Genomic DNA, 14,403 nt, shown 5'->3' on the forward strand with positions numbered 1-14,403 from the left:
TAGCTGTAGGAAAAGAGGCTTTAAGGAGATGGTTTGGATGCCCTTTCTTTGAAACACTTGGGACCAGACATGCTTCATCCTTGGGGATTGTTTGAAGTTTTGTTGTATTTTCATAGTTTCATGTAATGAGACATCTTGGTGATGGAACTCAGGATCGCAAAGTTCATTTATCCCATTATATACTTTGTGTGCATAGTCTGAAGGTAATTGTATACTGTGTTTTCAGCGAACATGCCTTTTCACTTTGATCCATCACATGAGCTCATGTGTGGAATATTTCAGGTGCATGAGTGGCTAAGGCTTTCAGAGTAGGATGCTCCTTGTGGTTTATTTAACTTCTACTGATTGAGATTCATGGCCGGCAGTCCTCCATCAAGAGAATGAATGGCAGAAATAAGCTCGCATTTTCATTCCTTTGTCTAAAACCATAAGCCAGAGCTATTCTGTGGGAAGGCCAGAGCTGTAGTGTGGGAAGGCCAGCCCTCTCGGGATTGAAGGCTCTGTGACACTCCCAGTTTGGGTTGATTTTTTTCTATTCCTGGAACTGGTCATTTTCGCCTCTTCTACTCCATCAGTACAGCACGCTGCATCTCAATCAGTCTGGCTTCGGAAATCAGGAAGCAAACGGTGCTACATCTCTCCCAGCAGCCTCAGATCCATCATCATAAATGCCAGAGGCAGAGTGTGTCCTCCAGCAAAAATGGATGAATGTCGCATATTAGTAGATGCAAAGGGTTTGATTCACTTGGGCCCTATGCAGATACGAGAAGCAATTTTATCCCTCAGTTTTCCCAGCTAATGAGACTTAAGTTCAAACTCCCAGTTCCTAATTCTGCTCCACTAGCTTTTTATAGCACAAGGTGCAGGGTACATCAGAGGCACACGCCGGATCATGGATGACAGCTCTTCTTGGCAGTCACCACCAAGACGTTCTCTCCCACTTGCTGTATAGAGTAATGCCAGAACACACTGTACCCTCAGAGGCCTACCCGACCCCCATTATCCCACCTCAGGCTGCGAAGCATCAACACCGGTGGATTTTCAGAAGCATGACAAGAGTCCCTCGTAATAACACTGTGAATGATACATTTCCCAGAGCAAGGTCATACAGTATCTGAACGTCAAAGCAGGCTGAGGGTGAGGCAGGGAATGTGCTGTTGTGTTTACTGCAAAGCCAGGTCTCCACTGGTGAACTCTTCTGGCACCCCAAAGACTTCACTGGGGGTCCCTTACTATAGACCCTCTGCTCAGCGGTATGGAGACCTGGTGGAATTAGACAAAGCTGCCCATGGAGATGCTCCTCTTACAGAAGGTGACTCAGTCATATGCCAGCTCAGGTCTCAGACTATACTGTGGCACTCTTGTTCCCTCTGTGCCCAATAGTAAGAATATATACATACATATGTTTGTATGTATGCATGCATGTGTGTATGTATTAACCATCGCTTCTTGGCCTTTTGGCTAATTTCAGATAGACAGATAGTCAGACATACATATATATATGATATATACATATATGAGATAGATAGATAGATAGATAGATAGATAGATAGATAGATAGATGGAAGGATAGAGAGAGATAGATAGACAGATAGATGGAAGGATATAGATAGATAGATAGATAGATAGATAGATAGATAGACTGTCAGACATACATATATATGATATATACATATATGAGATAGATAGATAGATAGATAGATAGATAGATAGATAGATAGATAGATAGATAGATAGATAGATAGATGGAAGGATATAGATGGAAGGATATAGATAGATAGATAGATAGATAGATAGATAGATAGATAGATAGATGGATATAGATAGATAGATAGATAGATAGATAGATAGATAGATAGATAGAGATAGATAGACATATATATGATATATACATATATGATATATAGATAGATAGATAGATAGATAGATAGATAGATAGATAGATAGATAGATGTTAACCTATTTGCTCCTGGCAATAAAACTATATGACAAACATATAGCCTTTCCACAGATGAGAAGACTGAGGCTGGGAAACATTGAATGCTTTGGGCAGAGTCCTTGGTGGCAGAACTAGAATTAGAGCTCCGCTCTTCTGCATGTCGTGCCAGTAGTGATTGACTCCACCCACAGCCTGTAGCAGAAACCTCCAGAAGCAGCCAACTGGGTGCTCTGAGAGTAGCAGCTAGCTAAGTCCTAGAGAAGTCTTGGGGTAGTCTCCCTTTACCTGTACAGGGACACAATTGGGAAAGAAAGTGTCTTAGTGGGTGTATCTCAGGCCCATTTTGATATAAATTACACTTCGATTAGTGCCAGGGGCCTGCCCCAATCTTTAGAATGAATGGTACTGAGGCAGGGCACAACATTGGACAAAAGCCAAAGTCTAATGATCCTTGGCTCTGTAACTCTCTCTTACTGTTTGTGCTAATAAGCACTGGTTTCTCTTTTCCCTCTAGCTTAAGGACCTCTCACTGGTCAGGCAAGAGGCTGGGAACTAGTTAACTCTTTGTGACTCAGAGAGAAAAGAAAGGAAATGAAAGAAAATCAATTACGTAGACAATGCACACAGATACACACACACACATACACATGCACACACACACGTACACACATGCATACGTACATGTACACACATGCACACACATACACCCACACATATACACACACACGTAATAAAATCATAATAATCATAAATTACAATAATCAACATAATAAATGCAAATAGAGTTTTAACTTTAAAAGGGGTGTCCGTGATCTTAATTAACAACAAAAATACACAGAAAACTGGGTTTCGCCCCTGTTTTCATTCAAGCAGAGCATTGAACAAGACGATAAGGATGCTGTAAATTAAAGCTATTTGCTGGTTTCTGGACCACGAGACAGTTACAAACAGGAAGTGGAGACTAAATTGGTGATTTATGAAAATCACTTAGATTTTCCTGTCTGGCATGTGGTTAGCAAGCACGGCATAGGTGAGACATTCTTCATCTAAACCTCCAGAATCTGAGATGTTTGAACATTCAGCATTTTCCAGTACAGATGTGAGGCCATGATCCTTCCTGATGGTTCATTCGTGTAGAAACCTTGCTTCATGGACAATTTTTCTTAAAATCTCTGAAACTAGGATGAAGGGATGGCTCTTCATTTACAAGAGCACACCGCCCTTAGAGAGAACACAAGACAGAGTCCCTCCATCCCTGTCAGATGTACTCAGAGCCACCTCTGCAACAGGGGGGACCCAAGGCCTCAGAGGGCACCTGCACACACACGCACCTAGCCTACACAGAGACACGCATAAGCTTACAACAAATCTTTATAAAAAAAACTTACAAGATTAATTTTCTGTTATGTATTTGAAGATATATATGACACATAAATGAATTTTGCGTTTGTGTTTGGGCCCCGTCCCCATTACATATGTGTATTCATATTCTAAGATTTGGAACCATCTAGAATGTGTAACATTAACGCTTCCACCATTTCAATTAAGAGAGACTTGATCTGCCCTTGATCCAAATGCCTGTCACTGTGACTGCCGCTGTTACTCTTACTGCTAACTTGATGTATATTCTCTGTGTGGTGTGGAAGACAGGCTATAACAAGCAAAGAAAGATTGGGAGAGGCTTCTTTGTACGCTAGAGCTGGAAGAGAAAGTAGGGAAGAGATACACCACAGTCCAGGGTGTGGACACCAGCAGTTGGGAATGGAGGGTATGTGAGGGAGGTTTGCTAAGGGTAGATCACTGGGTTCCAAGGTGAGGAGGGGAGCCTTAAGCACTTCAGTTCCTCACAGCAAATAATGTGCTGAGGGAAAGAAACCCGGAAGAAGCTGAGGAAGACCTCAGCAGCGTGCATGGAGGTCATGAGTGTGGCTTGGTCATAAGCCACCTTGGCAGACCAAGCTGTGAGTGGAGACCTGAACTTGTGTGATACCAAGTGAAGGAGGATATTGGAGTATAGGAGTGTCATGGAGGAAACTCTGCCCAGAGGCTCTCTGGGTGGCCTAGAAAGTATTCTTTCCCATGACAGGGGTCAGAGCAAACCACTAAAAGTGTGGGCCTGAAGACCTGAACCAAGCAGCAGATAGTCTGTGGGAGGTCTTGGATGAGTTTTAACTGAGGAGCAGTTCTGACACGAGCTAGGTCGAGGGACAGAAACAGGCAGGTGGCGGGAAATCTCAGACTCCAAAGATCAATGGTCCAAAACCATGAAGGCGGTGCTTCCTGACAAGGGGCACTGAGTGTGACGAGCGGACACCGTGCTCCTCAGTAGCACTCCATCCTGAACATGGCTCTCCTAGACAAGCTTGAAACCTAATACACGTTGAGCCCCTCCCCTTCTCCTGGCCAGGTGAGTTTAAGGAATGCTAGGTAGGAGAACTCTAAGGTCTTTTCCAGAATGCTCTCTGAGAGCTGGTCGCATCATGATTCCTCTTAATGTGAACCACGTCTAGGGAGCGTTAATGACACTGTCACAGAGCCAAGGGCTTGACAGACTGCTACAGGAGAGAACTAAACACGCTATATAACGGAATGCATTTAAGTCTTGAGCGCCAGCAGATGAGACCAGTGATTCTCTTCGGTGTTTGGTTTTGCTGTCTTGGTGTGGAACCCAGAGCTAATGAACCACATCTCCAGCCTTTGGGAGGGCAAGGGTTACTGGGGTTTTATTGTTGCTGCTGCTTTTGTATAGGTTTTTTAACACTAGCATATAGGGTTGCATTGTATTTTCAACTATTCTTTGATTCTTTGACCTCCTCTCACTCACTCCCAGTTCTCCTGCCCCCTCCTGGTAACCTCCCTTTTGTTTCCATATCATATATCATATATCATATACTGCATTACCATCATCATCATCATCATCATCATCATCATATCATGATGTCTCCTTATTCACCCCAAAAGGGTTTTCCCCTCTCATGATCCCCTTTCTTGTTTCATAAAACACACGCACACACCTGTACACACTCACAAATGCACGCTCATGCCCACAAACACAGTCATGCATGTGCGCATGCACACACACACACTCACACACACACTCACACACTCTCACACACACACTCACACACACACTCACACACACTCTCACACACACACTCTCACACACTCTCGCACACACTCACACACTCACACACTCACACACACACAGACACAGACACAGACATGCATTCATTTATGTACTTACCTACCACACTCAAACACATACAGACTCACACATATATAAAAATTAAAATCCAGGCTTCACGTATGAGATAACAAATACAGTAATCATCTTTCCAAGTCTCCAAGTTCTTGGGTGTTTGAGACAGGCTCTTACTCTGTAGCCCAGGATGGATTCGCCTTCAGTCTTCCTCCCTCAGCTTTCTCCAAATGCCCAGATTATAAACCCGTGCCTAGCCAGATACGTCACCTTCTGGTGGTTTGCTTTGCATGACCTTTTTTTTTTCCGTGAACAAAGCTATTGGGAAAATATATAAGTCCTTTAGTTGTGTGTGTGAGTTACGTGATAAACTACTGAGTACCTTGAAGATCCCTCCAAAAAACTCTGACTCACGCGATACATTTGGTCGTGAGTGGACCCGTCAGCCCAGCAGCAATGCTCAGCCCTCACCCCTGCTCCTTGGTGTGCCAAAGTCACGTTCTGCCACCACTGAGTCCCACAAAGCCACGCCTCAGTGACAGGTAAGGAACTGTGGCTGGCGAACGGCCCCTCATGGGGAGGGCCTTGGCCATAGTACTGCATTCTCTCCTACGTCAGTGTAGGTGAGTTGGACCCTGTCAGTTGAAAGAACGTGTTTCTTTAACAATGGCAAATCTGTGGTAATCGTGGCAGGTCCGGTGAAAGATTTCTTTATGAGCTCATGACTCCATGGCGTATACTTTCTTGACGCCATCCTACCGGGCTGCTGAGATGCCTTGGTTAATGGGTCCTGAGACCCATCTCTCATGCCACCCAGGTTCCAGAACACTCTAGTCAAGAAACGACTTGGTAAATGTGTACTGAACAGCATCCACACGGTGCTGAGACGTTAGATCGATGCACTGTATCCAGGAGTCCTCTTTCCGTGGCTGCTGTCCCAAGGTGGACACACATGATATTCTGGGTTCTTCAACTCACATGTGCTTCTCGCCCTCCTTCTGCCGCAGATCCTGGCGCCCCCGTGAAATTGCCTTGTCTGCCAGTGAAACTGTCGCCTCCGCTACCTCCAAAGAAAGTCCTGATCTGCATGCCTGTAGGGGGCCCAGAGCTCTCCCTGGCATCCTACGCAGCCCAGAAGAGCAGCCAGCAGGCTGTGGCCCAGCACCACCACACCGTCCTGCCATCCCAGATGCAGCACCAGCTGCAGTATGGCAGCCACGGCCAGCATCTCCCGTCCTCCACCGGCACCTTACCCATGCACCCCTCGGGCTGCAGGATGATCGATGAGCTGAACAAGACACTTGCTATGACCATGCAGAGGCTGGAAAGGTAACCGTGGTGAGGGGCTCGCTTGAGACAGGCGCAGGCTGGGGATTTTAGAGTGTGACGCCTCATTCCTCTCCCCCTGAGGAACGTAAGGAGGCTTGAGAGTAAAGCCATATCAAACCTGAGCTTTAAGGGCCGTAGAGGGGAATGGTATGTTTCCATTGTCAAACTACTGAGTAATCACGTTTACTTTAAAAAAATGGTGAAGGGGTTGGGATTCGGCTCAGTGGTAGAGCGCTTGCCTAGGAAGGGCAAGGTCCTGGGTTCGATCCCCAGCCCGGGAAAAAAAAAAATGGTGGAGAGTGGGTAAGGAACAACCTTGGGAGCATGAGGACCCAAGTTCAATCCCCAGAGTCCATGTAAAAAAGCCAGGCATGATGGGGCATGCTCGCAGGCTCACAAAAACTAAAAATTAAAAATTAATTTAAAAATGAAAACAAAAACAGAGGCAGACAGTTCTCTGGGGATTCACTAGCCAGCCAGCCTAACTTACTTGACTAATTCCCAAGCCAGTGACAGCCTGTCTCAAAAAGCAAGGTGGGAGGTGCCAGAGAAATGGCATGCCTGACCTTCTCACACGTGTGTACATGTCCCTGCAATCATACACACACACACACACACACACACACACACACACACACACACACACACACACGGGAGTGTAAATCCATATTAAGCCCTATTTTTCCTCTAAACATTGCCATTTTGAGAATGCTGTGCACGTGTGGTTATTCAGAGTGAGCTCCCCTGCCCCGATGTGGGGAAACAGAGAGAGGATAATCTTACATTCCATATTACGTGGATCATTGATTGATCGTTGGAAACAGCTTAAATGCCACAAAAAGTGATGAGAGCAGGCGAGGAGGGAATCGCAGGACAAGCAGACCAGAAGACTGGAAGCAATGGAGTTGGGTGAGACACATGTGAGCCATTGGTATCTGAAAGCCACCCGAAGAACCCCATCCTTCACCAGAAACTGCCTCTGGGTGCATTTCTGGGAGGCCTGCAAAGAATACTCTCCCCCACCCAGGTCTGCGGTCTGACTTCACTAAGGGAGAGCCTTCATCCTGGACACTGTTTCTGACAGGCTATGGCAGTACCTCAGCTGAGCCTAAGCCATGTCTGGGGTTTCTCAGAGTGACTCCAAAGCACAGTTTAACCAAGCTCCCTAAGGACAGGGTGAAAATGTTTTCATCCAAAGTAAGGGGGTATATCGCCAAGGGCCAGATGGCTCTACTGACACAGACAGACAGAAAAGGTGTGGTCTGGAAGGCTACAGTAGAGAACCAAACACAGTTACCATAGCTGCCTTGCAGCCAAGAGATGTATGTTGGGAAATAGTTACCTCCAAGGGAAGCTGTTGCCTCTGACAGTTCTGCCCTAGTTGCTTTCTGTTAATTCACCATTGTTGCCCAAGGAAAGTACCAACTTTAACTTGGCCCCTTGGCTCCCCCTACCGGTGTCCTGAAGGAGGGCAGTAGTACCTTCAGCTTTCAGTGACACCACGACACATACCATACAAACACACCATCGTCGTGGTCATCAGGGATGTACTCATGTTCACACCACCTAGGGAACCTAAGTAAAGAAGCTAGGGTAGATTGAGTGAGATCCCCAATGTCACCTACTCAAAGGACGGCCCCAAACCGCTCATTACCCATCGGCACCCACACTGCAGAAGTAGAGAACACATCTTTCAATACTGTTAGAGCAATTAGAATCCTTTTGTTTGTGTGCTTGCCTGCTCGCACACTTGTTGAGTCTTAAAAGGCTTCATTTAAAAAAGAAAGGGAGGAAGAAACACACATATCATTTTATGAAGTGTCCGTTTGTGACAGATTGAAAATTAAAAGAAAGATATATAAGAACTGTTACTTCGGGGTGGAGGGCTGGCGTGATGGCTCTGTGGTATCTGGAGGCTCTTGCAGAGGACCTGGGTTTGGTCCCCAGCACCCACACGGCTGCTCACGACTGTTTGTAACTCCGGTTTTAGGGAATTTGGTGCTTTCTTCTGTCCTCTGTGACACCAGGCGTGCGTGTGCTGCACATACATGCAAGAAAACACTCATACACATTAAGAGTGGCTCTTCAAAGAACCGTTGTTTCCGTGTGTGTGTTTCAAAAGCACTACCCTTATAGAAGGCTAGGAAAGCACCTTTAAGCCTCGGTCTTTCTGCCCCAAGCCCCTAACTCACTCTCTGTCTGTCTTTCTCTCTGTGTGTGTCTCTCTCTCTGTGTGTCTCTTTCTTTCTCCCCCTCCCCCACCTCTCTCTCTCTCCCCCCTCTCTCTCTTCTTTCTTTCTCTCTCTCTCTCTCCCCTCTCTCTCTTCTTTCTTTCTCTCTCTCTCTCTTCTCTCTCTCTCTCTCTCTCTCTCTCTCTCTCTCTCTCTCTCTCTCTCTCTCTCCCTCTCTCCTCTCTCTCTCTTCTCTCTCTCCCTCTCTCTCTCATAGATGCTTTCTTATGTCTCAGATGAATTTTGATTATCTAAACAAAAATACCAGAGACAGCATGTCGTGATATTACTAAACATATTTTCGCTTCAAACATGCCATTTCACTGTATGTAGGGGTCTGTGGCATGATTCAGTTCGGTTTAGAGCAATGGCATAGCTCTGGAAGTTCTTCACTGGATTGGGTGCTTTAATAAAATGAATCAAACATGGAGAGGACCAGGACAGAAGGGTTGGGAGAGAGGAGAGGGGACACAGCATGGTGTTGGCAGTTGACTGTCTGCATCCTTTGTACCACCCTGGACACTGTCCTCACCTTGTGCCACCCCAACTGTCACCCAGGCCAAGACATAGGCTCCCCTCATACAGCATCAGGGCAAAGAGAATCAACACGTACATTACTTTGACAAGATCACTCCTCCTGAGAGAGAAAATCTTCTTCCCACATAAATACAAATCGGAGAGATTTTTCTAAGTATCCACATTGTCCGCTGGGCACTGGCAAAGAATCTAAGAGCAGATTGAGGTCATAGGTCACTTTATCCTGTAGAGGGAGAACTGTTATCTGAAGCAATGGTCCTCACCCTCCAGCATGCTATCAGCCTTCACTGTCCGAGTCTCACGGGAAAAGGTATGATTTCCTGCTCTACCTGACAGTTTCCAGGGACCCCAAAGGGCGCTGCAAGAAGACATATTACTGAATGCGACAGCGCCATGCTTGTGAAGAGCCATGAGCCATCCCACATTAGTATCATCATTGTCCCCTGAGACCTACTGGGAAGTCGCCTGGAGAGCATCATGCCGGAATTGTGTGTAATCTGATCCAGATGTAGCAGCGTGAAATCAAATGGCAAATTAGACAGCCCTGGATTTTGACACATACTTTTGTATCATCTTGTCTTGCTATGAAAGGGAGGCTACACGTAGCTAACGCATCCCCATCCATAACGCATTCCTGTTTGTCCTCTAATCTCCATGAGTTCCGAGATGATCCTCTCATTCTGGGACTGGTTCGAGGAAGTTACGAAGCTCTCCCTGTTATAAGTCGGACTTCCTTGGCCTCCATGCTGGTCTTCCTTTCTTAGGAAACACTCTCAAGTCTTTGAAGATAGCTATGGCGTTCTTTGCCTCAGGGCTTCACTAGACCTCCTGAAACGTATTCCTCTGAGATGACCTTATAGCTTTTCAGATTTTTACCCATCTGACCCTGCCATGTAGTTTATTTATGGTGTGGGTTCACCAGGCTTAGGGGAGGGGCATAGAGGCACAGGAACAAGAAACGCCCAGGGTCTGAATTTACCCACAGCCACAAAGAGGCCTCGTATTTATCTCCCCTCATGGTCAAGTGAGTGCGTTCCAGAATCAGGGTTTGAATCTCAGACACACCGATTATTTGCAGTGTGACCGGAAGTGTGTTGCATAGCCTCAGTGGGCTTTCATTTCATATCCATAAAACAAGGATAACGCTAACAGAGCAGCCTCATTGGGGTCTTCATGAAGATCAAATGGTTTAATCAGTCCTAATCAGTCAGTTCATTACACAACACACCATAAATGTTCAATAAATGACGGTGAGCGTTAAGCAAGATTATATAGGACATACAATTTTTCTTCAGTGCCTCTAAAAGGCAAATGGCAAATGGATTTGATCTGGTCTTATTAGAGAGAGAGAGAGAGAGAGAGAGAGAGAGAGAGAGAGAGAGAGAGAGAGAGAGAGAGAGAGAGAGAGAGAGAGAGAGAGAGAGAGAGAGAGAGAGAGAGAGAGAGAATGTGTGTTTCCTTGAATTACATGGTCTTTATTTCTCTCCATGGGTGATCCGTATCTTCTTGAAAAGTGACGTTTTACCACTTTAAATATTACTCTGAGTTTCTTGTGTTTAATCTCTGCAGTAAGATCCAAAGTCTAATTGGCATCCATCCTAGCACTTGGACTTTTCGATCCCAACCGCTCACTCTTTCTGAGGTCAATCCGTTCCGTGTGCGCTCAGCACTCTCATTTCCTGTGGGCAAAATGAAGTGGGATATGAAGGGATTCTAGAAAGATCCTCAAGGGACCTATGCTTTTAAAGAAGTCTTTTCTTCCTTAATTAAAGGCAGGTTCTTACCTGAAGTTGCTCACACAGGAACCCAGGGCCATCCACGGGAAGCCCCGCACCTGACTGTCAGCAAATCCTCTCCATTCTGCAGCATAGAGAGGTCTGCATCAGCAGCTCTGTCCCGGCTCCTGATGCTCCACTCTCATCTGCCTATTGTCTTCACCTGTGCTGCTGCAGGCCTCCCTTACCCCAGCACCTGCCCCTTCCCCCCCTCCCCAGCACAGTGCTCAGAGAGACAGTGTGGTCCACTCAGTAGTTCATATACATGTTTGCCAGGGGCTGCCCTTAGAGTACCCAAACCGGGTGATCCAAGCAACACAGGCATAGCCTCTTCTAACTCCAGAAGCCGAAAGTCCAAGATCATGGTGTGGTCCCTCTGTGTCTTCCTAAGGTGGAAAAGGAGGGGGTAAGAGTGGTCGAGCATGAGAAATGGGGTCATATCTGCTTTTATAATGGATACACTCTCATGACAAGGACCCCACCACCTTGATAATGGTAATTTACTCATGAAAGCAGGGTCTTCATGACCTAACCACATCTCAGCACAGCTGCACTGGGGGTTAGGTTTCTAATGCATGGATTTGGGAGAGCATATTCTAATCGTAGTCCGGATCGTGGGAAGATCCATCAACCATTCTTGGCTGAATAGCTGTTGTGGAGCAGGTTTTGTGTCTGGTGCTGGGGAGAGAATAGCAAAGACAAGAGAGGTCTCTTCTTAGCAGAGCCTTGAAACTCCTGAGAGGTCAGACTGAAGGAGCTCATCATCTGTGACGGGGATAGGGTGGGAGGAGCCCTTACAGCAGGACAATCAGTTCTTGAAGGGAGAAGGCACCTCAGGGTCATATTCTCTGACAGCTAAAAGAAAAGTGTGGCCAGATAACCAGTGTGGTGGTTTGAATATGCTTGACCCAGGGAGTGGCACTATTGAGAGGAGTGGCCTTGTTGGAGTGGGTGTGGCCTTGTTAGAGTAGGTGTGCCACTGTGAGGGTGGGCTTTGACCCTCCTCCTAGCTGCCTGGAAGTCTTCTAGCAGCCTTCAGATCCAGATGTAGAGCTCTCAGCTCCTGCAGTGCCATGCCCGCCTGGATGCTGCCATGCTTCCTGCCATGATCATAATGGACTGAACCTGTAAGCCAGCCCCAAGGAAATATTATCCTTTCTAAGAGTTGCCTTGGTCATGGTGCCTCTTCACAGCAATGGAAACCCTAACTAAGACAAGGGGGAGTGAGAGAACATCCTAGTGATTTCAGAGGAAGGAGCAGAACACTCTCTCCAATGGGGTGAATGAGACTTTTCATATGAAGTGGTCCACAGTTGGCAGTTAGACTCCACGTTTGTAGAAGGTTGATCATAGAAAGCAGGAGTAAAGGAGAAATGGTAGAAGATCATCATCACATATAGCGACCTCCAAGCCATTGGTGAGGACACTTAGAGACCTGTTTAAAAAAAAAAAAAAAAAGCTTGGAGAGCAGAAATGGTGTGTCCCTATAAGACCCAAAGTCAGGAGGCAGGGTAAGAAGATTGCAAGTTCAAATCCAGCCTGGACCACACAGTAAAACCTCTAAGAGGAGGGGAGTACAAACTATCCTGCCATCAGCAACAATCCTACACAGAGGAAAACCATATAAGTCATGGACTATTCTACAGGCCTGTATCAGTCTGTAACCCCACTCTGTGTATTGAAGTACGTTAGTCACTGACATGGAAGTTGTTAGAAATTGAATAGCTCTTCCTCAGCTAAGGTCCTAAAATTGTCTGCAATTCCTGGTAGCACCTACCGAGCACTGAATGCCCATCATTGTGACAGACACACAGGAATCAAACAGAAGCTAGGCATCTAGCTCTGTGGGAAGAGTGGTTACCTAGCATGAACAAAGACCTGGGTTCAATCCCCAGCCCTCCATGAAACAGGGAACAGTTTATAATCACAGCCTTCAGAAGTAGAACCAAAAAATGTTAGTTCAAGGTTGTCCTCAGCTTCATAGCTAGCTCCACAATAGCCTGAGCTACATGGAAACTTGTCTCAAAAGACGTAATATTTTGGTTGAAATATAACTTATCATTTGTTTATGCAATCTGTTTTTGTATTTACATGCTAGCTAAGGGTGAAATTATGACTTGTTGAGAATAACAGAAAAGGATCGTGATGTTTAAATTGGACACATGAAACTGAAGTCTGTAACATACCCCCCTGAAAAAGTCCCTACAGCCTCTACAATTCTATGACCTCATGATTATTTCTGAAGCTTTCAAAGAGCCCAGTGCAACTTATAGCCTTAGAGCAGATCCAATTCGCGGTATTGGTTATGTTCCTTCCCATGATCTCAAGGTCACAGGGAATTCTAAAGAATGATACTTGGTCCTGAACCTGGCAGTCCCACAGTTCCTCTCAGCCTTGCCAGCATGGCACATTGACTGCATTAACTTCCGTTTGTAATGTTTCCCCCATCAAATCAGAACGTCCCTCGGTGAAGAGCAGACGCGACTCATTGACCTAGCAAAATGATACTCCCAATGTCTCCGTGTGACTCCCTGATAAATTGGCATTGGTTTGAAGTTGTATTTTGTTCATAGCACAGTGAAGGGCGTATGTCATTGCATGCGATGGGTTTCTGGGAGAAAGTGTCCACTGTCCATATATGACAACCTCAAAATCCCATGCATTTCTGACTCAATGTTTGCTCCTTGCTTCTTAGAAGCTAGATCTACCAACCTCCTATCTTAGGTTAGTTCTCCGATCTCAGGGTATAGACTTACGCTGAAGTGCTACCTACACATGGTGTCCTTCAGCTTTAGTTGCTGAAAGGGAATTCATATGGACTCAAGGCAAGGTGATCTCATCATGAGCATAATGGACAAGCCAGACAGCTGGCAGAAAATTGAAATAAGTCAACTCTCATGAACTCAGCATCATCTCTTCCAGTTGTGAAACTAAAAGTACCTCTGAATGACAAGATGGCTCTGGGTTGGGAACCACTGGCCTGGAGTATGTATGATGGCTTGTTCCGGGTGGTACTCTGTGAGTCTCTTCAAAATCAACTTCAGTATGATGCCCAGAAATTTTCAGTGGCCCACGTATGGCAAGGACTCACCTAGATCTATCGTGTAGAGTCCTGATTTGCAGAGTCTCAGACCGGCATTCTGAAAGCATATTCATGTTAATACCGGTTCTATGTGGTGAGCTATTGGCACTCCTCCTTTAGTTCCGGAGAGGTTATCCGCTGATCTGTGGGTCCTACCCTAGCTCTTGAGTCTTTCTCATTATGTTGCCCTGATCCATGGTTTACTGAACAGCACTAGTCACCCAAAGGGTCACCCTAGTTCCTACTAATCTCCCTGAGGACAGACCTGTGAGGCATCCGATCTGTCTTAAACCATTCACTTCAGAACTTTT

At 45.9% G+C, this 14,403-nt stretch overlaps 1 protein-coding gene across 10 annotated transcripts in view; it reads left to right on the forward strand.

Annotated features, from left to right (window-relative positions):
* Phactr1 (phosphatase and actin regulator 1) overlaps window positions 1-14,403 on the forward strand; it is a 474,784-nt gene that overhangs the window by 404,131 nt on the left and 56,250 nt on the right. For all 10 annotated transcript variants that reach the window (XM_032884873.1, XM_032884876.1, XM_032884872.1 and 7 more), the window contains one exon: window positions 6,146-6,467. In XM_032884873.1, coding sequence (XP_032740764.1) covers window positions 6,146-6,467 — 322 coding nt within the window. The remainder of the gene's footprint in view (window positions 1-6,145; window positions 6,468-14,403) is intronic.

This window comes from Rattus rattus, chromosome 14 (genome assembly GCF_011064425.1).
Source record: "Rattus rattus isolate New Zealand chromosome 14, Rrattus_CSIRO_v1, whole genome shotgun sequence".
Taxonomy (NCBI): Eukaryota; Metazoa; Chordata; class Mammalia; order Rodentia; family Muridae; genus Rattus; species Rattus rattus.